General features: G+C 40.0%; 2 protein-coding genes and 1 long non-coding RNA gene across 3 annotated transcripts in view; 2 read left to right on the forward strand and 1 right to left on the reverse strand.

Annotated features, from left to right (window-relative positions):
* Positions 1–1,035: 1,035 nt before the first annotated feature.
* CDKN2C (cyclin dependent kinase inhibitor 2C) lies at positions 1,036–7,298 on the reverse strand. Its single transcript, XM_081226334.1, has 3 exons — positions 6,103–7,298; positions 5,505–5,644; positions 1,036–2,069 (listed from the first exon to the last, which is right to left on the reverse strand). Exons 2-3 carry the CDS (start codon positions 5,631–5,633, stop codon positions 1,692–1,694), a joined length of 507 nt encoding a protein of 168 aa, XP_081082460.1. The 5' UTR covers positions 5,634–5,644; positions 6,103–7,298; the 3' UTR covers positions 1,036–1,691.
* A 162-nt stretch (positions 7,299–7,460) lies between these two features.
* Positions 7,461–9,919, forward strand: LOC308612249. Its single transcript, XR_014015092.1, has 3 exons — positions 7,461–8,030; positions 8,396–8,575; positions 8,672–9,919. It is a non-coding gene; the product is annotated as an uncharacterized lncRNA (long non-coding RNA).
* Positions 9,920–14,181: 4,262 nt separating this feature from the next.
* Positions 14,182–26,830, forward strand: part of FAF1 (Fas associated factor 1) — a 486,188-nt gene continuing 473,539 nt past the window's right edge. The window contains exon 1 of the mRNA XM_081223886.1: positions 14,182–14,339. Within this exon, the coding sequence (XP_081080012.1) occupies positions 14,295–14,339 (45 nt within the window). The 5' untranslated portion in view covers positions 14,182–14,294. The remainder of the gene's footprint in view (positions 14,340–26,830) is intronic.

Raw genomic sequence — 26,830 nt, forward strand, 5'->3', positions numbered from 1 at the left:
ATTTCCACTTTTTTCTAAACTTTAAAATAAATGTTTTACATTTAATTTCATGTTGCTGTCAAAAATAAATTTACTCAGTAACTTGTGGTTTGAGGTGGCAGAAGTTGAAGTCTTGTTGCACTTGACATAGGGAAGGTGAACTTAAAATGCCAAATGAAAAGGATTTTTTCCTCGGATTTTTTTCCTCTATATTCTTTTATACTATCATGGAAAATAAATTATTGAAAACCACTTGCCTGCCACCTTCCAATCCTTGTTAGGGCAGGCATCAGAACCATGTCCTTCAATAAACCTTGAGGTATTTTCTTCTTTTTGGAGTGAGGGCAGGGAGCTTATAAAGCAGAAGGAGGGAACTTTTACATAAAACATCTTTGTTCTTGTGGGAGATGATGAATAAAGTATTTAGAAATTTATAAATGGAAACTGCATTGAAATCCTTTGGTGAAATCTTTAAAATAACAGAGTAAGTAGTAGATGCTGGAAAATTCTCTTGGAAATTTGATATTTCCATTTCGTTCAAAATTTTTTTATTTTTAGCTAAACATATTCTTAAGATTTTATATGCCTTTACTAAAAAGCTTCGTGGGAATCAAGTGCTATATGTGGGAGTGGCCTATTTATTTATTGTAAAAGTTTCTATATTTATTATCCTGTAGCCCCTAAATAAGTTATGACCCTTATATGTAATATATGTATGTTCTTGCTAAGCTTTTTATCCCCTAAATATTGGTATTTGCAGCATATTTTAATATTTAAACATTTTGTAACTTTACACTTCTGATATTTCAGGGAGAAAAAGCCAGTGTTACACTTAGCATACTTATGGTATAACTTTGGGAAACGTATTGTTTAACCAATTGTTTCATTTTGTGATTTTAAAAAAATCAACTAATGGGAAGCACTTTTAGATGGCATTTTCTTTTTAAAGTGCCTTTTAGAGCTAACATATATTTGCTTTCAGATCGCTACTTCTGAAACTTGTTTTTCAACTATTTAACTTTGAGAGAAAGGGAAGATCGAATATATAAGGATAAATTCACACTGAAATAATTTCAGGTTTATTTCCAAAACATGTTGTCCTTATTCTGTTTTAAAGCAGACATACTAGGCACCAAGTAAAATCTTTGAGGGGAAGCATGAGGAGAGAAAGAAAAGAATAACTGAATCATCAATAGAATATGTCTAGTTTTTCAATTAGTCTACTTTTTCTAACTTCAAGACTTAAAACACCATGATCTTTTAGTGTAGCTCTCCTTAGCAAGAGGCAAATTATGTGGGGATTATAAGAGGAGTGGAAACCACAGAAAACACTGTCCTCCTGTTTTGAAAAAGTGTTTTAATCAGGCAAAAGAAGCATCAGGACAAACCATTTTTAAAACAAAGTCTTCAAGTTGGGTATTGAGACTGGCAAAGGGAGAAGCAAGGAGAAAAGTCAGGGAAAGATAAAATATTCAGATGAAAGCCAAAGCTATTTGCAATTACATGTTAGAACTCAGGGTTTTGCAGGTGAAAAAGATGTTGCTTAAATATATTCATAAACCTGTAGTAAGATTTCCACTTAGCAGTTTCAGAAGATTTAACTAGCTGCTTAAAGTATGACAAAACTGAATTTTAACAAATGATATTAAAATAGGACAGCCAATCAATTAACTGACAAAATAGAAGGCAGTGTGGGAGAGCCCTCCCCACATTCATTGCAGATTCGCAGCTCCCTCCGCCCGGTTTCCCTCCATCAGGCTAACGACCTCGTTTCTCCGGTAGAGCCTGGCCAAGTCGCAGGCGGTGTCCCCCTGATGGTTCCGATGCCCCACTTTGCAGGCCGTGTGCTTCACAAGGAACTCCACCACGGGGAGGTGGCCTTCTTTGGCAGCCAAGTGCAAGGGCAGGTTCCCTTCATTATCCTCGATGTTAACATCAGCTTGAAACTCCAGCAAAGTCTGTAAAGTGTCCAGGAAACCTGCTCTGGCTGCATCGTGAATGACAGCGAAACCAGTTCGGTCTTTCAAATCGGGATTAGCACCTCTAAGTAGTAGTCTCCTGGCAATCTCGGGATTTCCAAGTTTCATAACCTAGAAAAGAAGAAAAAAGGGTAGAATCCTTCAAGTGCTCCTACTACAAGAATATTTTAAAATATCCATCTCTTTTTATGTATGTAACTATTTTTGATGAAGGAGTGCTTGGGGAAGACCCATATGATCGGGTTTGAAGGGCTCAGTTGCAGGAAGTGAGTACTATTAGGTAAAAGTAGAAGAAAACTAAAAATTGAGCTTCTATGATGGAATATCTTAAACGGGCCCCAAAGTAGGATAAATTGATTAATAAAATAGAATGAGTCCGACTTATATAAAATTCACTGACAACTTGGTTCTCTATCTCCCATAAAGAGTTGTGTAATTTCATGAATTTATTAAAATGAAAGAAATGGAACTTGAGATTTAAGTAAGTCTCCTTCTGTTTGCTTGTTCATGCTCATAAAATGTGCCTGGGGTGTTAATTCTGTAAAATAAAATGTGGGTAAATTTTATTTTCTAAATAGCTGAAAAGAAATAAGGAGAGTGAGTTTCTTTAAATCCTCAAAGAAGTGCTTCCACACATCAGACTCCATCTAGTCTGATTTTATAAGTGTGAAAATGATCTCCTAAAAATCCAAACCTGGTATTTTCTTAAATTATTAATTTTCACAAGTTCTTTCCAAATAGATACAGCCCCAAGTTTCCAAGTATTTTTTTAAATAGTTGTTTTTTCTTTGCAATTATTTCATATGGGTTACTAGGTGTGTTTAGTGCTTAGAATCCTTCACTTGAAATTTAAAAATGTTACTGATTATTAAAGTGAAAAAAAGCAACAGTGTTCTACATTGTCAATGTATTTATCTAAAACTAAGTTCATGATATGTCTTGTATTAGATAGGAAATGACTGTATGGAAACTGTTCTTGAAAAGAATGAAACAGTCATTCTACTATATTACTTACTGTTCCCTAAAGTTCTAACTAGCCTCCTAATTTTCAAGTGAGCAAAAGAAGAGAAAATAAGATATTTAATGTGTATTTTGGGACACAGACAGCTTTGTCTTGTGGTTTCAGCCCATTTATTAATCAACTGGTGATCCCATCTTATTTCCTTTTGCAGTTATTATCAGGCATTTAGGAATAGCTATGTGTAAACTGCCAGCATTTTAAAAGCCAGAATTTGGTATTAAAATTTGCTATCAACATACAAATAATTCACATGACAAAGACTTATCTACTGGTGTTTATATATATTTCACGCTAATAAGAAATCACTATTAGGCTCTCATAGTTATAAAATATTTTGTGGAGCAGTATTCAGTTGTACAATACATATAATTTAATTGTGAAAAATATAGTCTCATTAACATGCAAGAATATTTCAGCATTTTAATTGTTTTAATTTATATTTAGGTATATTCATAATAACCTAAATTTATAATACATTACACAGTAGACACTCAAATGTTTGTGAAATTAAATATACATTGGACAATACATACAAAGCTGATTTATCTCTTTAGAATGTGTTTTAAAAAATCACAAATTAAGGAACATGATGAAATATATTTAGAATGAATAATATTTTATAAATGCAAACTCTATAGATGGCCAAGATGTTAAGCTTCCCCGTTGATAAAACCCTGTTGACTTTTAGCCCTTCCTTTGGGGCAGTGGTTAAAAATGATACATAATTTATTTTTCAAGAACTTCAATGAAATACTTTTTGGTTATGAAAAATTAACACAGTCTAATTTTTACCACAGCTGCCTCTAAATACTTAGTCACATCTAAGGACCTGAACTGGGAAAAATAAGAGAGAGACACCTTGGATCTTTGTAAAGCAAATGTACGATTAAGGCCTTTGATATCATCCTGATTGAGAAGCTTACACTAGGAAGGGGGAAAAAGCTTTTGTAATTGGGTTAATAAACATAATTGTAGGAGAAAATTTGCCATATTTCACCAAAAATAATAGTACTGCTGGAAATTGTTTTGAAAGAAAGTTCTTTCTTGAGTTATGACACAACTTCAGAGTCAGGATTATACATACTGAAAATAAGCCTTGAGACTCCTGTTTGTGTGTGTTTCATTATATGTACTAGGACTAAGCCACAATAAGTGGGTGGTAATATCTTGATAAGTATGTTTAATATAAACGAGACTGCAGAATTGTATTAAAAATGTTTGTCAAAACTTTTTTTTTTTTTGCAGTATTAATCTCCCAGTCTTCCTGCTCGTCAAAAGTCCTGCAAGATCCTATTCTTACAGGGTTAAGTGGCTCACTCTTTGTGATATTTATATAATATTTTGAATGTTCAATAGGAAACTTTTCAATATATTAAATTTGTGGCATTGCTATCATCACAAAACCTGTTAAAAACTACTAGGTGGAAAAAGAAAAAAATCCTTTCCCCACTTAATCTACCTGAAATAACAAGATAAATAATTTAGTATCTGTAAGCTTCCTTAATACTGAAATTTTTGCAAGGTCAGTGTATTCTGATTTAAAATATACAGGCTGTATGGACTTCATCTGTCAATAGTACATCTCCTGCCACTTAAATTTCTAATTCTTGCAATTAAAACAAAGCACTCTAAAAACCCTCTCCCCAGTGGATTTTCAAAAACAGCTTTAAGTGTTGCATTTTGAATACGCATAGCTTATAAGAATATCATCAGAACTCAGATAAAGCAACTGTTTGAGGCTACTTTGCCATTTTTCTGTTTCTAAGCCTTTCAACTAAGTTACATGATAACGTTCAGAGGAGGAAAAAAAATTATCAGGTACAATACTTGGCAGCTGGACGTGTTTCATTTGTTGCTTGTAAATCTAATTACTAAAAATTAGAACATACCAGGGTATGACCGCAGAGACAAAAACACTATAAACTGAGCTCTGATTAGAAAATTCAACTTTTTATTCCTCCTCGATCCTGAATGGGTGGATGGTATTACATTAACTGTGAAATGTACATCCTGTGCCCGTGCCCAGGCCACCCATTCCAAACGAGGAAAGGTCGTTGGTCAAAACCTGAAGCATTTGAAGAAAAAACACCCTTGCCAGTAGTCAAGAAAATTAACGTTAAACTCAATTATTGGAGCAAAGTACGGAAACCACTAATAGCAGTGTATTTACTTCAAATAATAATCATAATAACGTGTTTACAGAGCTGTCTAAAAAAAAGAAAAACCAAAAAACTCAGCGCTGCTACGACTGCTACAGAATCCCCACCGTCACAAAAACATTCCAAAAATTAAGACCAAACCTGGAACCCACTTGATATCGAGGATGTTATTGGATTTGACGAGTTTGTTCAAAGTACGTCATTTTGGGGAGTTGGATCCACTTAAAGATATAAAATATGGCAACCAACTAGTTTTTAAAACAGTTAAATTTTGTACCCCTGAAAGCTTAAAAGCTATTATTCTAGAAACCCGGGTCACGTAGGCAACATTGTTGACCTGTTTTCCCCACCTCTCTGGATACCAACCTGCAGCGCAGTCCTTCCAAATCCATTTTGTGCATTGACGTTTACATTATTTTGCAACAAACTAGTAAGTTGCTCTAGGTCCCCCCTGGCAGCTGCGGACGCCAACTCGTTCCCCCAAGGCTCGGCCATTCTTTAGGGTCCTGACGATCGGGAAAAGATGAATTAGTTGTTTTTCTTTTTCCCCTTTCCTTCGCTCCTAACCAGGCTGCATGATGGCATCGGAGACTGACAGAAGGACTGGGATGGTTAATCTGGAGTAGAGCTTGGTAGTAAATACTAGTAAGATCTGCCTGCCAAAAGCCCGCCCCTCGATTCACACGTGATTATTCAGCAAAACTGAGCCATTGGAGAGGGGCTCCGCTCCTCGCTTTTTAGCTTAACCCCTATGAAGAATTCTGGTGATTAAACTGAGAGATATACAGGCACACATATATTTCTGGTAAATTACTCTGGACGTAAAATATAGGCAGAGCTGGCACGTACCTACACTACAGATCTCCGTGAGGAATGTGTGCGGAGGTTTAAGGCACTAGATCAGGGCAGAAAATACCGCGAAAAAAGAGACATTTGGGGGGGGGAAGAAAAGGCATCAACCCACCCTTGTTCACGGTGGTGACTTGAGCCGCGCGAACCAGTACCGCAGGGGCAGGTCCTCGAAGGGGCTCGGTCTCCATCCGTCTCGCCGAAGGGGTAGTCCTGAGTCCTCCGCTGCAGGGAGAGCGCCGCGGTGGCTGGATGCTGAGGTGCTCCGGGGGTTAAAGATGATCGCCAAAAGCAAATGAGAGTAGCAGTTCCGTGGCCCTCAAGTTACAGGTCGTAACGACTCCTCGGTGGCCTTGGATTCTCCGGAGGAGCCTTAATTCGCGTTCAGGCCGAGCTGCGGGCTAACGCCGCGCGGGAGGGCTCCGGAGCCCGCCCGCCGGGCTACCGCAGCCCCACCGAGCCTCAGAGGCCGTGGGAGCCAGGCTCGGCGCGCGTCTCCGGAGACTGCCGGGCGCGCGGCGGGCCCCCGGCAAGCCGGTCATGCCGGCCCCACCGGGTCCTGGGACTCCCAGCAGCGTGAGGAAGGGGGAGAGCGATGCGGGAAGTGTCTATGGGGCCCGGGCTGCTGAAGCAGCGCGCTGCAGCATCGCGGCTGCACAGGGCAGCCCACCGGTAACTTCCCGCCTACGACCGAGCCAGTTCAGACTTCCTAATGTAGAAGCTCATTGAGCTGCCGCCGCCTCTTTTCCTTCCTTTCCCGGTTTTCTGAGGGCCTCCGGAGATCGGGAGGGTCCTGGGAAGTCTCAGGCCAAGCTCTGAGTATCGGGAGTCGCCACAATCCCAGGGCGCAGCCAGTCCCGCCGCTCTTGGCGAGAACCCAGCGGCTTCGGCGCCGGGTGCCACTTCGCCAACCTCTCGCGGTCCCCTGGCCTGTGCCCCCAGCCTGTGCAGCCGATAGGGCAGCGGCCGCCAGCCAGCTGTGCCCTGGAGCCGAGCTGGGTAGCACCGCTTGCTCCCGAGCCGCAGCGCTCCCAGTGACAGTTTCTTTTGTAGCTGGTCCCCCCCAAATCGCCGGTCCCTGCTCCCTTCACCCCTACAGACACTTGTGCGTCGTGCCCCTTTCTGGTCTTTTCCTTCCCTCCCTCCCTCGCTTCTTTTTTCGCTCAAACAATTGCTGCTTCTGTTGCCGCTGCAGAGACGGTGCCGGTTTCTTCTCCCTTTTTTCCGACCTCATCAGCTTTTTTTGAAAAGAAAAAAATTGAGCGCTTTTTGAGTTGAAAAACCCGCCCCCATTTTAACGGCAGAGTTTTAAGGAGGCTCGGCGGAGTTGCAGCGCCGCGGGAGCGGGAAGGCTGGGCACCGCCCACGCCCCGCCCTCCGCCCTGGTGGCGCTCGAGCACTCTGCCGGGCTCGCCCCGCCCCCCGCCCCGCGCCCTTTCTCCCGCCTCCTCGTTCTCCGCTTTCCTCCCTCAGTCTCCTGCGCTGGCTCCCACCCGCTAACCCAGCGGCCAGGCCCCAGCCGGAGTGGCTTCTTCGGACCCGCGGAGCCGGGTTCGGCCCCCTCCGGCTGGCGGGCGGAATGGAGTCTGCGATGTGAAACCCCTGGCTGCCCCGAGGCCGGCGGGGGCGGAGGTGGAGGAAAGAGGCTTGTTAATTAAGGCTGCGGAGAGCCGCAGGGCCTTGGAGGCTCGGCGGCGCTGACTGCTGGAAGGCGGAGAGGAGGCTGGCGCAAAGCGAGTCTTTCCCCGGCCCTGGCCGGGCAGCCCGGCCCGCCTCCGCGCTCCCCCGCTAGGCTCTCGAAGTTCGGGCGGCCAGGCCTACGGCTGCCGCCTCTTCCTCTGGGGCGCGCACTGTGTAAACTCGGCCTCCTTTTCTCAGTGCAGAGCTTCGGCCTCGCACCTGCTAGCTCAACGCCCAGGGCCGCGGTGGGCAGAGGTGGCCGCGGGGTGGAGGGAGAGACCTGACTGACAGCAAAACCAGTGCTCAGGAAAAGCAAAAGTCTTTTATAGACTGATTTTTACGAAAACTAAAGGCATGGTATAGGTAAGAAATCACGACGAACTCTGAAGCCTTAATGTTACAGGGACTTGAAACTGAAATATTCCATTTCTTTGGGGAAAGGGAGAAAAGCAATTAACTTTAAAGCAAAAAAAAAAAAGTCTTGGGAAGGATTTTCTAACAAGGCCATTTCTTTCTTGTCAAAGTTCTCTCTGACTACTTAGATGGGACTTGTTTTGGGGGGGAGGGGGGTGTCTAAATGTAAGGGAATAGCATCTTCCTAATCGTTTATTTCAATCATCTGAGACACCAGTTCTGTGTACTTTTAACTTCCTCTTTTAGCTATGTAAGATTAATTAATTATTATTTTCTATATTTTTTGTACTTAAAAATATCCAACACGGTTGCAGGATGCACCCAGCGGTCAAAATGAAACCAAGCAAAAAATGACAGGTGGTCTAATTATTACCGACCTCTAGCAAGCATGTCCTCCAGCAACATCTATACCCAGCTCCTTGAAGTACACTGGGAGTATTAGCAACGAAACACACCAACAACGTTTGGATAATCATCTAGCATCAGATTGCCTGGTAGGTAGAGGGAGAGTTGAAACTGCGAAGAATCCTGCAGTGTTTCCTTTAACTGAATTGTTGAGAGGAAAATAACCAGAGCTCTTTTCTCCTTAGGTAACTAAACTTGAAATGTGAATCAAACATGAACTACAACACAAGAAATTAACTCCTCTCGTTTCTTACATATATTTAGACATTTCAAATAGAACATTTAGGATTCCATATATACCAGTAAATACCATAAATAATATAATTTACTTTTGATTATTCTGGGAAATTAGTATGTAATCTTTCAGTACAGCTGGAGGGTGTGATGATATAGTAGCACTGTTGGCTGTTAAGAGATAACTGGCATTAGTCCAACTTATGAGAGTTGCTTTCTAGCATTTATTATGGTTTCTTGCCAAGAGAAGACATTGTAATAAGGAAGACTATTGTACTCATGTAAAGTATAGGTATACATGTGTTATAATTTTCATGAAATAAAATTCTTTTTGCTGAATAACGATAAATAAAACTTATGGTAATTTAAGATGCATACAGAGCTGGATTAATAGTTTTGGAGCTCGTAAGCATTGAAAAGATTTTGATGTCCCAACAGCTCACCTCATATGTAAATAAAAATAATACAAAACCAAAAAATAAGTGTAAAGGAGTCCAACAAAGTTCTGATTTTTCCCATGTTGACTACTTCAATGCTTTTGCTGAAATATTAAATTCTTTAAGAAAGTTTGTTTGTTTTCTACTCTGGCTTAGCTAGTGTCCTGAAGCATATACTTCGTTTGCTTATTGTATAACCCAGAACTGACAGCACAGAGATTACAATCTTAGGTCAGAAAGCGTAAGTAAGCACTACAAAAGACCTCCAATGAAAATCTCATGTTGAGGGCTAGTTCACTGAAGTCAAAGTTGAGTATCTTTGCCCTCAATAAGCTTACATTCTAACATTATGTACAAAAAAGATTAACAGTTAAGCATCTGTTATATTGAAAGTAGTAGTTTGTCTTTTAACACAGTAATGACATATCTCTCAAACACTGAAATAGAGCCTTTTAGTTGGATATAAAATACTAACAGTCATGGAAATTTTTTCAGCAGTTCATACTCATTTTAAAGGGTTTATAGAAATACTACAGTCAAATTATTTTGTGCTTTTCCCCTCATTGACTTAAGTATGCATAGTTTCTGAATGATTAACTTATGGACATGTATATATGGCATTTACAGTTTCTTTACATAGTCCCCAAGTCTTCCTTTTGTTATATTTATAGATCCAAGAGAGGTAGAAAACAGACTGGTACCCTCAAGGGGCCTTTTTTATCATTTCATTATTGTGGCTTTGGGATTTTATTTCTGAAATTCAGCAGGCTTTTTCATATGGGTTCTCACGCCACTTATGAAAGTCTTTTTGTAAAGTAAGAAAAGAAAATGCCCAGTAAGCAACTCAAAAGTTTAAACATAATAGCAACAATTAATATTTATGTAGTGTTTCCTGGTTATAACATCATGCACACATTACTTAATCTTTACAACTCTGGGAGGTAAATATGATAACTATCCCCATTTTTCAGGTGAAGGAATTGAGGCTTATAGAGAATGTGACTAAGGCCAATAAATAGTGGATATAGGATTTGAACTCAGAATTCATCCCCAAATGTTAGGCCTTTTCCATTACTTAAGAGTCCAGTTCACTGGAAGCTTTGGGTTTGGAACTCTCCCAGACTTTTCCCTATGTGCTTCCATTGGCTGGTTTTGGCCTGTATCCTTTCCCCTTTTCCTGTAATAAATTGTAACCATAAGCTAAAAAAAAAGAGAGTCCAGGATCAGGCACTAGTGTCCTAACGAACATTAAATCATTATATGAAATACATTTTGGATTACTTAAGTGTGGATCTAACTGTAGTAGCATTAATCTTCTCAGGAATTAGATTGTAATTGAGTAGCATTGTTAAAAAGCTTGATTAACTTAAGGGATCAAGGTTAACGCCCCCAATAATGAGTCATGTTGATGTCATGTGTCCCTGATATGATGTGATGAGGACACATCACCTTTGTGGAATCCTTCCCCTGAATCCATAAACTCAGCACAATTCTGAGAAAACATTAGACAAACCCAAACTGAGAGAGATTCTATAAAGTTCCTGACCATTAGTCCTCAAAAGTCAAGACCGAGCAACGGTCACAGATTGGAAGAGGCTAAGGAAACATGACCACTAAATGTAATGTGGTATGCTGGTTTGGACCCTGGAACAGAAAAAGTACATTAATATAAAAATCCAAATAGAGTCTCTAGAACATAATTACTAATATTAATGCCAGTGTTAATTTCTTAGTTTTGATATCAGTACCATGGTCATGCAAGATGGTAACAGAGGAAGCTGAAAAAAGGTAAATAGGAGCATTCTGTACTATGTTTGCAACTGTTATATAAATCTAAAATTATTTCAAATAAAAATTTAGCAAAATAACTACAAGTAAACTTTATTATATATATTTGAAAAAATATGAAATAAAATTCCTTTTAAAAGAAGAATGGTAAGATCAAAGAACATGGAGATTCTAGAAAAAGATCTATATTTGAATTAGACTGAGCTCCATGAGTTAGTGCAGTAAAACAACTATGAGAATGGATAGATTAAAATTATTTTTCTTTGCTCATGCTTATGGACAGAGAATCTCTATATTTTTATTCTCTCAGTTTTTGACACTGGAATGAAATTGTTTCCTTTAAGGAAGGAATTCTGGGAAAATGAATTTTCTCTCTTTTTTTTTAAGATTTTTTTGATGTGGACCACTTTTAAAGTCGTTATTGAATTTCTTAAAATACTGCTTCTGTTTTATGTTTTGGTTTTTTGGCCACAAGGCATGTGGGATCTTAGCTCCCTGACCAGGGATCAAACCTGCGTCCCCTGCACTGGAAGGCAGATTCTTAACCACTGAACACCAGAGAAGTCCAGAATTTTCTCTTAATTCAGTATTTATTTTTCTTTCATTCCTTTCTCTGTAGTGGAAAGTTACTCTGGATTCTGGGTATCCAACCATGAATAGTTACGTCATAGGGAAGAATCAGTCTCTTCAGGAATTATACACTATGGAGGGTAAAATGCAGGGAGGCAACAGGGTGAGTGGAAAGAGCACTAGTTTTGACCTGGCTTGAATACTAGGTCTGTCCCTGTATAGCATGACTTTGGGCACATTCTTAGCCTATCAGAGCGGTTTTTTATTCTGTGAAATGGTTGTTGTAAAAATTAAATGAGATAAAGTGTGTGAAGTACCTGTACATACTAGACATCCAATAAAAATAAATCCAAAGGCATTGGTTGTTATGTACCCAAGAGTTTGCTATTTATGAACTATGGTGAATATAAAAACACATGGAATGAAATGGCTGATAATCTCAAAGAACTTTCAACCTTTGAGGAGAGATTAAAACATGCAGAGATGAAACAATTAGAGAAAAAAATTACAGAATTTATCAGAGTATTAAACTGTGTTGTAAAGATAGTACAGCAGTGATTAGAAAGGAGAAGAATCCTTGTTGGTGTAAATATTATGAAAGAGGTGATCCTAAGAAAAGCATTTAGGAACTGGTATACAAAGTAATAGCAACTAATATGGTTTAAGGTTTTGAAAAGTTTTCACAAGCATTATATCACTCAATAATCACAATCACTCTGTGAAATAAGTTTTATAAGCCCCATTTTAGAAGTAAAGAAATCAAGACTCAGAGAAGTATTTTGTCTTTGTTTTTGTCAAGCGGCAGAACTAGAACTCAAGCTTAGTAATGCTGACTATGAAATCTATGCTTGCTTTGTAAAAATATTTTACGCTTCCATGCATTTTCATAATTGTTTTCTCATCACCTGAAATAGTCATGTCAGAAGCTGAAGTCAGAGAGTCTAAGTGACCCAACCAAGTTCCCCCAGCTAATTAGTTGGGAAAGCAGTACTAGAAACCATATGCCTGAATGTCTAGTGTATTCTTCCCCTCTTTCTGTATTACCACATTCTTTTAATTTCCAGATGGAGAGGAGGGAGAAGGGGAGCAGTACTGGATTTGAATGGGCTTCGAGATATACACACATGTCATCACAGAGAAAAATCTCAACTTTGCAGGGCTGCATTAATCCTGGCCATGTAACTAGACAATCATCCACCTGCCTTGTGCTGAGAATGACATATATGAATGGGGCAAGTGAATTGCCACACTTAAATTGCTGGTACTATGTTTCACCTCTTAATTCATATTCATGCTATATTTTGGAATTACTTCCTTGGGGGTGGCAACTAACTAAGAAACCCTTCAATTCATGTGACTATGGAGGGTTCTGTTCCTTATCTACCTCATTCTGGTCTAAATACAGACCATTACATGAGAGTTGTAGGCCAGACTATTTTCGTCTAAAGAAAAAAAAAGCAGAATAAACCTAGGTCTTTAGAACACCACAGTGCTCTTTGTGTTCAGGGAATACAAAGATTCTATATGGTGATTTCACTAGTTTCTATTTTAACACTACAGCACAAAATCAGCAAACTTACTTCACACTTTCAGGATTTTACATACTTTCCACCGCAAGTACATGCTCTATTTCAGTCCAGAAGATATTTTCCCAAGTCAAAGTTGAACATATTCTACTGTCACTCTTCCTCCAGCGGGAATGACATAAACTATCGCACTTCACTGTACATAGTCTTCGACTATTGGCTCAAAGCCTGATCATCTTTTTCTCGGGATCGATATTCTCACCTTTCTCCGCTTCTACGTCTGCCCCATGACTACCGTGGGAATCTGGTTGCTTGCCATTCTTTGTTACTGAATGTCTGAGGATGCAAGCGTCAGGGCTTGGGATCGAGTGTGACAGTGTGCAAGTGGGGTTTGACAGGTTGAGCATAAAAGACTATGTGAAGTTGTATTTTGGTGAAACAGAGAAAATGTACATTTATGAAATGTTTGTTAGACGGAATGTGACGGTGTGCTGAGTTGGTTTGTGAGGCTTGACGTGTTTGTGTGTTACTATATAACCACGTAAGGAGCAGAATCTGATCCCCGCCCCAACCATGGGGAGGCGGTACCCCGAGGCCTTTGCTTAATTCAAACCGGAATAACCTGTTGCGGGACTCCAAGCTGCCGCAGTTGCAGGTTGGCGTCCCCGCTGGCGGCGCGCGGATCTCCGCCCGGTAGTCGCGCGCCCAGCGCCTGACAGGAGGGCAGTCACGTGGCAGCCGCAAAGCGGCGCTTTGCGACCTCGATGACAGGCAAAATGTGCGACAGCCTCGGCGCTGGCCAACCAGGGGCGGAGGCGGCGGCCAGGGAGGAAGCGGAGGAGGCGGAGGCGGCCGTGGCGTTCGCCCGCCTGCTTTTTCGCTCGTTTTCCCCGCCCCCGCCGGTCTTGTCGCCGTTGAAGGGAGCCGGCTGCGTGCTGTCGCAACCAGCCCTCATCCCTGGCCGGCGACAGTAAGGCCGAACCCACATCCCTACCAACCTTCCTGTCGGGGCGGCTGCGGCTCGGGCTCCGCGGGGCGCAGGCAAGCGGCCCAGGCGCCTGAAGGTTACCGAGTGCATGAGCGCCTAGCCTCCCGCGCTGCCCCGCCCGCCGGCCCGCCGGCCCGCCCGCCGGCTCGCCCGCCAGCCCCTCGGCGCCCGGCGGCGGCGGCGGCGGCGGCGACGGCCGCAGGAGGCGCAGTCTCCCTCCCGGGTGCGCGCTTCGCTCCCGGAGCCGCGGAACTCGGCGGCCGCCATGGCGTCCAACATGGACCGAGAGATGATCCTGGCAGATTTTCAGGTGAAGTATCGGGCCCAGTTACCCTCTCACCTCCAACCTCGTGGGTTCCTGGTGCCCAAAGGGTGGCCTCTTCCCAGCGTTTGTTTGAGCACTGCAGTGCTGTGTGGTTTGAGTTTTTATACGGTACCTGGCTTGAGGTGTGTGTGAGTGTGGTGTGTGTGTGTGTGTGTGTTGTGAACTGTGGGGGACTATGTTATGTTGGGGGTGTGTAGAATGGCTTATGTACGGCTTGAATGGCATTTGTCGAGTGAGTGGGTGTTATGTCGGGTTGTTTTGTGTGTGGATTGTATTGTTTCCTGTATTATAGGTAATGTTTAGAATTCGAGGATAAGTGTGGGGCTTTTAAGTATGAGGTGCTTTAGGTGAGGAGTTTTGGGTTTGTGAGGAGAGTGTGCTGTATGGAGTGTGGGTGTGGTGTATTAAGGGGAGAGTAAAAAAGAATGATGGTGAGGAGGTGGTGAGGGTAGCGGGACATTGTGCTGGTTTTGAGGGAGAAATAAACATTTGAGACTTGATGCCTTATTGGAGTCTTTGGGGTGTAGGAAGAGGAGGAGGCAAATAGACTGTATGTATCACAGTATCTTTGCAGTGAGTTCACAAGCTTTAATAAATTACCAATTCATATTTGTGGATTCCCTTCCTCTACAGATTTGAACTACTTGGTTGGTGTCCTTTCTCCAGGAGAAATTTTAAGGATGAGCAAAGATTATTTCTTACTGACTCAACTGTAGTGACAGTGGCATATAAGTATTTTAGGGAGGCCCTTTGAAAGTAGAGCTGTATGCTTCATGAAAGACTTGGAGTTAGAACTAATACCCTGTAAACACCACTTTTGCCTTTTGATGTTGGAAGAAAATATTGTAGTGAGATATTTTTAACCATTTATTTTGACATTAACTTAGAAGCTATAGTTCTGTATAGGCAGGCGTTTCCCTCCTTTAACACTGCCATCATTGCTCATGGTCTAACGCTAGCATAGTAGGCAATATTTTTCCTTACTGATATTTTGTTGGGCTTTTCTTCTTTCTCTAATTTTTAAAGTTACTTATTTTTACAACTAAATATTCTGATGGCCATTTCCAGAGTTTGCTCATTTAGTTATTCAAGTCATATCTGCTACATTAGGAATATGCATATATCTGCATTTGATTATACTGTAACTTTCAGACTCAAACAGAAAGAAGTTCTGAAAATAAAAGTTGACCACAAGGTTTTGGTGCTTTGTAGGATTAGGATTGGCCTGAGATTTTCTGCCTAATTCTTTCGCCTTTTTTTTCATTCTCCAAGTTAGTCTTTTATCTAATGTGGAATGTAGTTGTGTGATAAAGGACTCTCTATGTCTAGGAATGATTTTATCCTTTTGTAAAATTGTTCTGCTCTGGTAGGAATGGCTTTAGGCAACAAAAAGTATAGTTTACCTCATTAAAAGCTTTAAGGTAACTGTAACTTTGTTTTGATTTACCAAACTTTTGACTTCCTCTAATAACTTGTAGCTGTTTGCCCTCTTATTATTTGTGACAATTATTATTATTATTTTTTGGCCACGCTTCGTGTCATATGGGATCTTAGATCCCCGACCAGGGATCCAACCCGTGCCCCCTGCAGTGGAAGCGCGGAGTGTTAACCACTGGACTGCTGGGGAAGTTCCTATTTGTGACAATTATTATGCTTAGTTTTATCGGCCAGTCTGGAAATTCAGGATTCCTGCATTCAGAGGCAAAGTAAGATTTCCTGACAAGCATTTGGGATTTTATTTTGATTGCATGAAAACATTCTAATAAGTTTTTTTCTTCAAACCAATGGCAATGCTGTGAACAATTGTTTACAAAATGGAAAAAGCTTATGGCATCTGCAGTGAACAATTGTTTTCCAAATGGTGAGAGTTAATTGCATATTGTCAAATAGGCAGGAGAACATTACTGGTAGAAAAAAGTTATTTAGAAAACTATGCAGAAGCACATTAGCCTTTTGTGTATTTTAGGAACCTTGTATTCCTCTTACAAATGATGATTCCAGTTGAGTTTATTCTTGTGGACTTGGTTTTAAAATGGATTATTCTTCACTTTGCTGTACACCTGAAACTAACACAACATTGTAAATCAACTATACTCCACTATGAAAGAAAAATAAAAAAAGGGTTTTTCTTACTTTAAAAAATATTACGTAAAAGCTTTGTAGAATTAACTTTAAAAAATTAGCATTTATCCAGTTATCAGAAACCAGGCAATTTATTTTGAAAATTATAGATCAAGACTTGGAATGTAGATGCTTGGATGATACTGGCTTCTTCTATAACTGGGCAAATCAATTTCCCCAGCCAAAGTGAGCATAGTAAAATTATGTTCTGTTTACTTCATATGATTATGAAAATTAATAATAGTTTTGAGAGCTCAGTGCTGCTCTTGTAGAAAGAGACATGATTTTTAAATGTGACTATATTTTAAAAATAAATAAGTTTAAGATTTTGATTATTGCTGGAAAATACAATGTCTAAATATGGGAAAGTTTTTGAGAAGGATTTTGTATTCTCTATTTCAACTCAATAAACAAAGGACTTCTGTTGAAATCAGTGGCAGAGTGGCTAACAATCATATGAGGTAAATAGAACATAATTTTACTATGTTCACTTTTGGGTAGGAAAATTGATTTGACCAGTTATAGAAGAAGTCAGTATCATCCAAGCATCTACATTCCAAGTCTTGAGCTATAATTTAAAAAATAAATTGCCTGGTTTCTTTTAATGAGGTAAGTAGTGGATGGAAGATTTCAGCTCAGACTTAAGGGGATAATTTGGGACTTTGTAGGTGAGTGAACTAATTACAAAGCAAATATATTCCAAATTGTCCTCTAAAAGATTTTTTCCCCCAAGTAAGAACAGCTACCAATAGAAAAAAAATTTAAATTGTGGTGAAATACACAATAACATAAAATGTGCCATCTTAACCATTTTTATCAATACGTGTCCAGTTCAATGACATTAAGTACATTCACATTGTTGTGCAGCCATCACCACCAACCATCTTCAGAACTCTTTTTATCTTGCAAAACTGTAACTCTCTACCCATTAAACAGTAACTTCCCATTCTTCCTTCTCCCCAGCCCCTGGCAACCACCATTCTTTCTGTCTCTGTGAATGTGAATGCTCTAGGTACCTCTAATAAGTGAGATCATACAGTATGTGTTCTTTTGTGACTGGCTTATTTCACTTAGAATAATGGCTTCAATTTTGTAGCATGTGTCAGAATTTCCTCCCTTTTTAAGGCTGAATAATATTTCATTTTATGTATTTACCATATTTTGTTGATCTGTTCATCTGACAATGGACACTTCTTCCCTAAGTTTTGGCTATCGTGAATCATTAATGCTGAACATGTACATGGATGTACAAATATCTCTTTAAGTCTCTGTTTTCAGTTCTTTGGGGTATATACCCAGAAGTAGAATTGCTGAATCATATGGTATTTCTATTTTTACTTTTTTTTTAGGAACCGCCATACTGTTTTCCATAGTGGCTGCACCACCAAAAGTTTGAATGGAGAGAATGACAGCGTAGTGTTTAATTAATTTGTAAATTCCACTCTGAACAAATGAGTTTAGAACTTGGAATAGTCCAACAAAAATCAGCTATAAATGTAAATAGTGTTAGCATAGTATATTACTGGTAAAGGAATGACTAGACTAGTACACCTACAGTTCTGGCTGACCAGAACCAGGAGGGGGTGTAAAGGAATTTCCTGGGTTTAAAAAACAGGCAGACACTGATGAATCAAGAGAGATTTTTTTTTTCTTCCTTAAAGTTTTTTTAATAACAGATGCATTCAGGTGCAAGTTCCAAATCTTTTTCTTTTTGTAATTGTATAATTCATTAAGGTTGAGAGGTATAGAGCAAAAATCATTTGATCAAACAAACTTTTGAGACTGTATTCGATTTGCTTACAGATGTGAAAACAGTTATCCAAACAAAATTGCGGTTGCTATTTAATAATTTCAGTAATTAGTTACCTCTTACTTTGGGTCTAGATGAACAAAAAAATGAGTCTTCTCCCTTCCCCACCCCTTTAACCTTTCAGTTAATGCCATGGTAAATTCTTTTTCCTCTAAGATACTTTTTTTTACTTATAATTTTTCTTTGAGAACAAAATGAGTGGTGTACCCATTTAGATTAGTGTCACATGTGGGTCTCATGTTTTTTCTATTTATGTTTCTTTGTTACTGATAATATAGATACATAGATCATAGCTCTACTCAAGTGAAGAAAAAACAACTTTCACTAGTAGTAATATTTTCTATCAGACTTTATCATAAACAAAACTTACCTGCCTTGCTAAAAAAGTATTCTTTCTGAATCTAGTTCCATTGGTCACATATTAAGAGTACCTGTATTTCTTCTCTAGTTTGGCACTGATTTTGAGGTTACTTTCAGTTGTATATCCTGGATGACACAATTGTGGCTTTGTTTTCTACTCCTGGTCTTTCCAGCTAGTAATACCTTTGCTGCCTAAATTGCTTTGTACATTTACATATATTGGACTATCACTATGGGATGTAGTGAGTTTTCATTTGCCTGTCAACTCCTCTTTGAAGCGTGGACTCTTCCATTACACTACTGGTAAGTTACTTGTAGGTAATTTCTGCCCTTTCATTACATTACATTTTTTCCTTCTAAATGAAGCTGTGAATCACTCTTCTTTCTTTTTTAGTTTGACGCAAAGAGATATTTTCTACAAAAGAGGATACCAGACTGCGAGTAGAAATGGTATCGATCCAAACAGATAGGTATCCTTGGTGATGTTGTGGATCAGGGACCAAACTAAGTATTCATGGAACATCATCTTTATTTCCTGGGAGGTTACCTTGGGTAGGAGATTGAGTACTATGGCAGAAAGTAGTCTTGTTAGTATTCTTTCTTTCCTTTCTTCAGTCCCCTTCATTTTTAGAGGGACAAAGCATATTGTTTTGTGTCTGGATTGTTGGTCATTGGGAAAATAAGGTTTTGGCATGTAGATTAAAGTTTAGTAGTTAGTGGTTAAGAGCATGGGCTTTGATGTCAGATTACTTAGATTTAAATCACAGCTCTGCCATTCACTCATCTTGTGATTTTTGACCAGTTACTTCACACCACTTTGCTTCAGTTTTCCCATATGAAAAAAGGGTTAACGTAAAGTGATTAGAACAGGTGTCTGACATAGAAAGTGTTTAATACATTTTAGCTGTTATTTTCATTGTTGACAGTTTTAAAGTACTCACTTGTTCTCTGCAGGGCACTGTTTCTAGCTTCTCATTTTTCCTTTCGTGGATGTTGAGACCCCGAAAAAGGAAGTGACTTGTCCACGGTCATGAACTGGTTTGAAACAAATATTTTATCCAGGTGTACATAAGAGTGTTCATTTTCTAGCTTAATTTGTCAGATAGCTTGGATGTCTAGAGGAAAACAAGACCCACCACTTAGAAATTTGTCCAAATTGATAAAACTTACATAGAAAATAAATTAACAGTGCCTAGCATATAGCAGACATACCAGCAGAGAGGGAAGGTGGGAAGGAGGAAGGGAGGAAGGGAGGGACTGATCATTCCTAAGCTGCCATTCATTCCAGTTCAGTGCCATGCTTCTAAGCTCACTGGTGATCAGAAGCCATGGAATGGAGAGACTTTAGATTTGTTGAGCATGGCTCGGTTGATGCCTGTTGTTTGCCAGACAGGTTTTATGGATTCTGTAGTTCAGCGGTCAGGAAACTGTAGCCTGTAAGCTGGTTGCCTGTTTTTATACATAAAGATTTATTGGCACACTCATTTACCTGTTGTCTATGACTGCTTTCTTGCTGCAGTGACAGAGGTGAGTAGTTGAGACAGAGACTTAATGGCCCACAAGCTTAAAATATTTACTATTTGAGCTTTTAAGATAAAGTTATCTATGTCCCCCGCCCCCCCGCCCACCTGAAATCGGTACTTTTCTTTCTAGGTATTAGTAACTGCAAAGTGTTAGAACATTTGAATGCCTCACAGGTATACATGGTTACTTCTCTATAGGAGGCAGTTATAACATTGCACTTAGGCAGACTAGACTGCTCATTTTTTTGCTTTGTTTTTTTTGTTTTGGCTGTGGTTTTCTGAGCAAGTCACTTATCCTTTCTGGGTGTCAGTTATTCAGTCTATAAAATGTAGATCTGCTTAGACCCATATCTACTTGAACACAGAAGATTAGACTAGATTAGGTGTTCAAATAGAGCCTGGATAATCACTTGGCAGCAGTGGGGTTGAGGACATTCAGTTATAATTCAGGTAATTTGTCTAGCTTAGGGGTCAGCAAACTACATCCTGAGGGCCAAATCACCAAATTTTTTGTCAGCAAGTCTTATTGGAAGGCAGTCTTGCATGTTCATTTACATACTATCTCTGGCCACTTTTGCCCTCATTAGCAGAGTTGAATAATTGATTGCATGACCTGCAAAGCCCAATATATTTACCCTGCCCCATATAGGAAAGTTTACTGATCCCTGGTCTAGATAAGTGGTTTTCAACTTTGGATGATTTCTGTTACCCAGAGAACATTAGACAATTTCTAGAGACATTTTTGGCTATCACAACTGCAGGGTGCTACTAGCATTTAGTGGGTAGAGGCCAGGGGTTCTGCTAAACATTGTATAATGCAGTAGACATCCTGTGACAATGAAGAATTATCTGCCCAAGAATTTCAATAATTCTGAAAACCCTTGATCTAAATCAGTGGTTCTCAAACTTTAGCTTGCATAAGAATAAGTGGGAGGGCTTGTTAAATCACAGGTTACCCGGAGCCCAGAATTTTTGATTCAGTGGATCTTGGGTGGAGCCTGCAAATTTGCATTTCTACCAGGTTCCCAGGTTATGCTGATGTTGCTGGATCCAAGGACTACACTTGAGAAAAACTGATCTAGATGATTTTTGAGGTTACATCCATTCCTGTGATTGTTTGATTTTGTGCTCTTAAGTACTCTTCCATTTTTTATGACTTAGGAAAATTTGAGTTTTTCAGTATATACTGGATGCTCATAATAAAACATGCTGTTTCATGACTCCATATGTTTGAACCCTTAGTTTTCGTGTCCCTTTGGAAAGCTTCTATTTATTGTTCAAAATTATTGCCTACCTTTTGTTTATAAAACATCAGTACTCTGTGCCCAGTTAGTGTTAATCATTTCTTCTTATATATCTTGTACATATTTCTTTTATATCAGAAATAAGAGAATTTCTCAAAAAATTCTGAAAAATTTCTGAAATTCTCAAAAATTTCTCTTTTGAGTCTTATATCAGATTGTCAGTAATCACTTAACATGTTTCTTTTCCCTACTGTCAGCTGCTTGGGTCTGAACGACTGTTCCTATAGTATCTATTAAGAGGTGCTCAGTGAATATTTTTTGAAGAAATATTATGAATATTGGCTGTTATGGTACAAGGAAATGGAGTAGAATTGTAAATTATGTATTTTTAAGCATTTACCATTTTCTGACATATGGTTTTGAATAAGAAAATCTGTCACTGAGAGAATACAAATTTGACTTATTTATTAAATTGAGGGTTATAACTTCAAGGTGACGCATTTATAGAGAAGTACAAAACACCCACACTCTGTTTTACCTTTTACAGAGGGCTCAGTTAATGTGACAAAATATACGGCCTGAGGCCATATTTGTAAAATTTGAATGCTGTTACTGAATTGCTACGTGTTAGCCATTCTTCCTGATTATGTTTTCACTCTCAAACTGTTTTTTAAGGCAGAAATTCTAATTTAAAATAAAAATTGCTTACCATGTTAAATCATTAGTCATTGACTTCTAGGTAAGTTTGAGATAATTGCAAGAAGCAAAATTAACAGAATAATTGTACCTGTCTTTATACTTATTTGTGGTTATAGAGGAATAATTGAGATAGAAAGCATGAGATGTCAAGTTGTGGTAAAGAAAAGTGAAAACGTTTGCAGGTTATGTGTACCTTAATGGCATTAGAGTTAGGTTCCAGTCACCTGTTTTTTTTCCCTCTGCAGGTCACCTGGTTTAATGACTGAAGTTGAAAAGTGTTAGTGAGAGGAAAGTTTTGTCTCTTATGCCCTCCTGGCTCCCCATTCTCTTTTCTCCCAAGGGAAAAGTAGTGGTTGAACTTTTTTTTTTTTAAGCCAATTTTAGCGATATTCCTTGGCATCTAGTTAAAGTGAGATGGAGACACAATTGAGCATTTTTATTTTAGGTTTAATGAGGAAGGAATAATAATGTTAGCATATAGCTTTTGATTGATTTGTATGTGCCAGATATTGTGCTAGGTTCTTTTTTTTTTAAGTTGATATGTTGTATTCTCAATTTTATTCAGTTCAAGAAATTTTCTTTTTTTTTGGCCACAAAGCATTCAGGATCTTAATTCCCCGACTAGGGATCGAACCTGTGCCCCCTACAGTGGAAGCGCGGGAGACTTAACCACTGGACCGCCAGGGAAGTCCCTGTGCTAGGTTCTTAACATCTAAATTCTGCAGTGACCCTGTCTTAGGATCCAGAGATACAGTTCTCTGTGGCTTCTGTAATGTCTTGTGAGCACAGGCACTGACTTTTTGTTTCTGACTATGTTTTCAAGGATATTTGTATAGTGAGCAGCCTTGGAAGACAGAGGTAATGTCTCTCTCTGGAGCAAAGGGCAGGCATGCATAGTGTCTATTTTAAAAGATTTGGGTTCTCTAGGCTCTAGGTTCCTCTTCTGTAACACAGTCCACTGTGTGTGCAGGTATCACTTGGCCTACTTTGTGTCACCCTGTGGGAAATAGGACTGGGAAACTGTGCAAGAAAATTCTGATATTCTGTCTACAAATATTGCCATGAGTCATAAAGTTCATTGTCTCCAACCCAGGAGTCTAGCTCTTCTGCCAGCATCTATGAAACTGGCAGGCTCTAACTTAGTTTGCAAGTAGGGTAAAAATCTCAGATCCTTCTCTGCTCTTAATAGTTCTGGCAACAAGGATGGGATGTTGACAGAAACATAGGTTTCTGGAAGAGGAAGGGTGAGGGCCTTATGGGCTGGGGAATAATTTGAGGGAAGTCCATGGGAGTTAGTAGTGAACATGTTGACAAAATTGTTAAGTGGTTCTCTACTTTCTTGCCTGTTAATGAGGAGGAATTAAGGAGGTGGTTGCAGACTGAGTACCAGGAAGTAGGTTCGAAGACAGCTGCCTGAACATTCCTCTGGTTGAGGCTAACTCTCAACAACCCTCAAATATTCTCTCTGATAGAGGGAATTTTTTTCACCAGTCTGTCAGTCAGACTCAGGTTCGGACTCCTCACAATGTAACAACTAGCACTAAGATTTGTCCTGGCTGGGCAGAAGGCTCTGCCTCCTTTCAGACATTTACAGATGTGTGTAATTTGCAGTTGCTGTGGGCAGAAAGCAAAGTTGTTAGAACTTTCACTAGTTTGAGAGATAAGAGGATGGGGGTACAGAATGTCCTGTGGCTCAGCCCCTCCTTTGGAGGAAGCTTTATTCCCAACTTCACTGTCTGAAGCAAAGCCACTGACTCAATGAGGTCCTCAATTTATTGAGGTTTCCCTAAACCTTGTCCTGGTTCACCAGTGGTTCAGCCAAGCTGAAACTGACTGTGTCTGCTCATCTTTTGTGGCTGTTCAGCCTTTGCACCAGCTATGCAGACTGGTAATGACTGTAATTGCTGTGTTCAGTGGACAGAACTCAAGGCTGTTCTTATAGGTCTGGCTCATACTCTCCTTCATGAACTTGTATTTTTGCTGACCCTTGGCCTGTTGCCAATGGCCTAGCTATTTGGTCTGCCACTTGGAAACTATAGACTGGCAGATTAAAGACTGCTTTCTTTGAAGCTGTGAACTATGGAAACAAATTATAGCTGCTGATCAAACTGTCTGGATCACTCATGTAGATGCCCACAGTAAGGGCCTTTTCTCTGATGAAGCCCCCTAGAATCAAGCTTCTGATTGAGCCTGCACTGCCCAGAGCCATCATTGTTGCCAGGATCCATCATTGTATCAGATATGACAGCATATCAACTATCATAAAGTGTGTAAAGTAAAAGACTGTATTTCTGATGCAGGGGGTACCATTGCATGCCAGACTTGTGACTCCTGCCAAAAGTTGACCTGTTTGTCATATAATGAGAGAAGCTTCATTACATGGGATGTGGCCCCTGCCTGTTTTGGCAGATTAAATAAATTGGACCTTTGACCTCCCTCTCTGAGGTATCAGTGGTGCCTCACTGCTGTTGACACTTTTTCTGGTTGTGTTCTTGTTGTTGTTAGTCCAGTTAGCTGACTGGCTACACCATTTTGACCCTTGAAACTAATTGTGTTATGCTTTCCAGCTTTCTGGACCATTTGCAGTTTGGCAGTGGTGCACTTTTTATTGCACCATTTTTATTGCATTAGTGAGCTGATAGTCAAGATATTTGAGGGGCCTTTCATGCCCTCTACCATTCACAGGCATTTGGTATGTGGACGAATGTTGACTGCTGGAATAACTTCCTCCTCAGTAAGCCAGTTTGGTCACTGAATGCAGCTATCTCCAGAAAGGGATCATTTCATCTTGGCTACTTCCTGGGTAATGATCAGAATGGAAGGGGTGGGAGGTTATGTAGCTCTGTTTTGAAAATTCAGGATTCCACCTTGACCATTTCTGGGCATGATGCTTCTTTATTTCTCCTAGCAGCAACTCAATGCCAGCCTGTTGATATACCTTCTATGTGGCAGCTTGCCAAAAGGTGGTGTAGGGGATTCAAACTGAATTCTGGTTCAGCTACCTGGGTTTTCTTGTTGGGTTGACACGGTCCTAGATCATAAGGATAATGACCACTTGGTTGAGTACACTGCTTGCTGAGCCTCCCTATGGTGGCTTATGTGGATCAGTAGGGACCATAAATGGGTTTCTGTACATTTTATGAAAATTCCCTTGACCATCTTGCACCTGACATTTCCAGATAAAAGGCCTGTGTGTAAGGAGATGATTGGAAAGAAGATGAAATTATAGCTACTGGAAGGGGACATATGATTTTGTGGCAGTGGAGGCAAAGCAACAATCTTGACGCCTGGGGAGGGATCACCTTAGACCCCAGAAAGTTCCGGGAAAGGAAAGACATTAATGTTCTTTGTTTTTCTGAACCGAACTTGAAGCCTTCCTTATGAAGGAAAATGCCTGGTACAGCTCTTCCAAACTGTTGCAGGCACATTAAATTCAATCGACTGCTGGGTCTGCCAAACCCCATTAGAGGTCTGTGATAGCTATTTGATTGTCATTCCTCTTAACCTTACTGACAGGTCTATTGGAAATACCAGGGGTTGGCCCCCAGCTTTTTTACCTTCATGCAAAACACCTGTCAACACTTCCTGATGCCTACCCCACCCCCATACCATAGCCTTCACTCAGAGATTCTGTGGGGCAGATTACTGGTGGCCTGCACAAATGGGTCAGTTTAGATTAACTGCTTTCATTAATTCCTTTCAAAAACAAGGACTAGGCTCAATTGTTGAAATTGAACTGGGAAGCCTAAGGACCACCACTTGGATGGGAGGCCATGTTGGGACAGAAGTTGACAGTGCCTCCCAGACTGATATAGGTCCCACTTGGAAGGACCCAACAATTGTAAACAACCCACTCTATCTAGGTGCACTGTGTCTGCCCTGAGGACTGTATTTCATATATGGAAACCAGGCATTAATTTGCCTCCCTCCTAAAAATATGGACTCTTGCACCTTTTAAATGGTTAAGTAAACACCACCAGTAGATCTTGTAGCCTTCATATGACTGTGTAGATCTCTCCAAAATGAGAGCCTATCCTTGGTTTCTTGGGGAAGCTTCCCAGAGTGATTTCTGATTTGTTATTTATGTGCATCCTGTGGACAGTTATCTCTCTGAGAGAAGTCATTCAATTAGAATAGGTATTTCAAAATTTGTTCCTAACTTTTTAGCTAAAGTGGCCCTGGAAAGCATTCAGGTCAGCCTCAAGTCACTGACCAGAGTTGTTATGGTTGATAAAATTGCCCTACACTTCTTCCTTCTGGGCCAAGGCAGAGTTTGTATAATTGTTAATTCATTCTGTTGTTCCTGGATTAATGCTTTTGGCCAAGTGGAAAGGTTAATACAGAAACTTAGGGAGAATGCTGTCAGACTCTCTTTTCTGAGGTAAACCCTCATGACTTATCAGATTTCTTCATCTTATTTGGGTGTGGAACCCTGAGAAACATGGATGAAATAAATTCTGATGGTTGGCCTCATCCTGTTGGCTGTTGATAGTCGCCTTAATTAAATGCTGTACGAGACAAATTAAATGGATTTCGTCCTAGTCTCTGTCAGATTAATCAGAGTGGCTGTTGGAGTGGCATGCTTATGAGAAGCCATAGTGTTCAGTGGTGAAGATGGTTAGGAGTAAGGGGTAGACATTTTGGGAGATAGTTCTCTGTATGTCTGTTCTATTTCTGCACATCTTATGAACAGAGACATTGATTGTTCCAGACTATCTT

The sequence above is a fragment of the Mesoplodon bidens genome, assembly GCF_964165515.1.
Source record: "Mesoplodon bidens genome assembly, chromosome: 2".
In the NCBI taxonomy this organism is placed as follows: domain Eukaryota; kingdom Metazoa; phylum Chordata; class Mammalia; order Artiodactyla; family Ziphiidae; genus Mesoplodon; species Mesoplodon bidens.

Bases quoted from the DNA above. Each gene is read 5' to 3' on its own strand.
- CDKN2C (XM_081226334.1), bottom strand. From the start codon at position 5,633: ATGGCCGAGCCTTGGGGGAACGAGTTGGCGTCCGCAGCTGCCAGGGGG. The intron at 2,070-5,504 runs GTTGGTATCCAG...CTTCTTTTCTAG, and splicing joins TTGGAAGGACTGCGCTGCAG to GTTATGAAACTTGGAAATCC.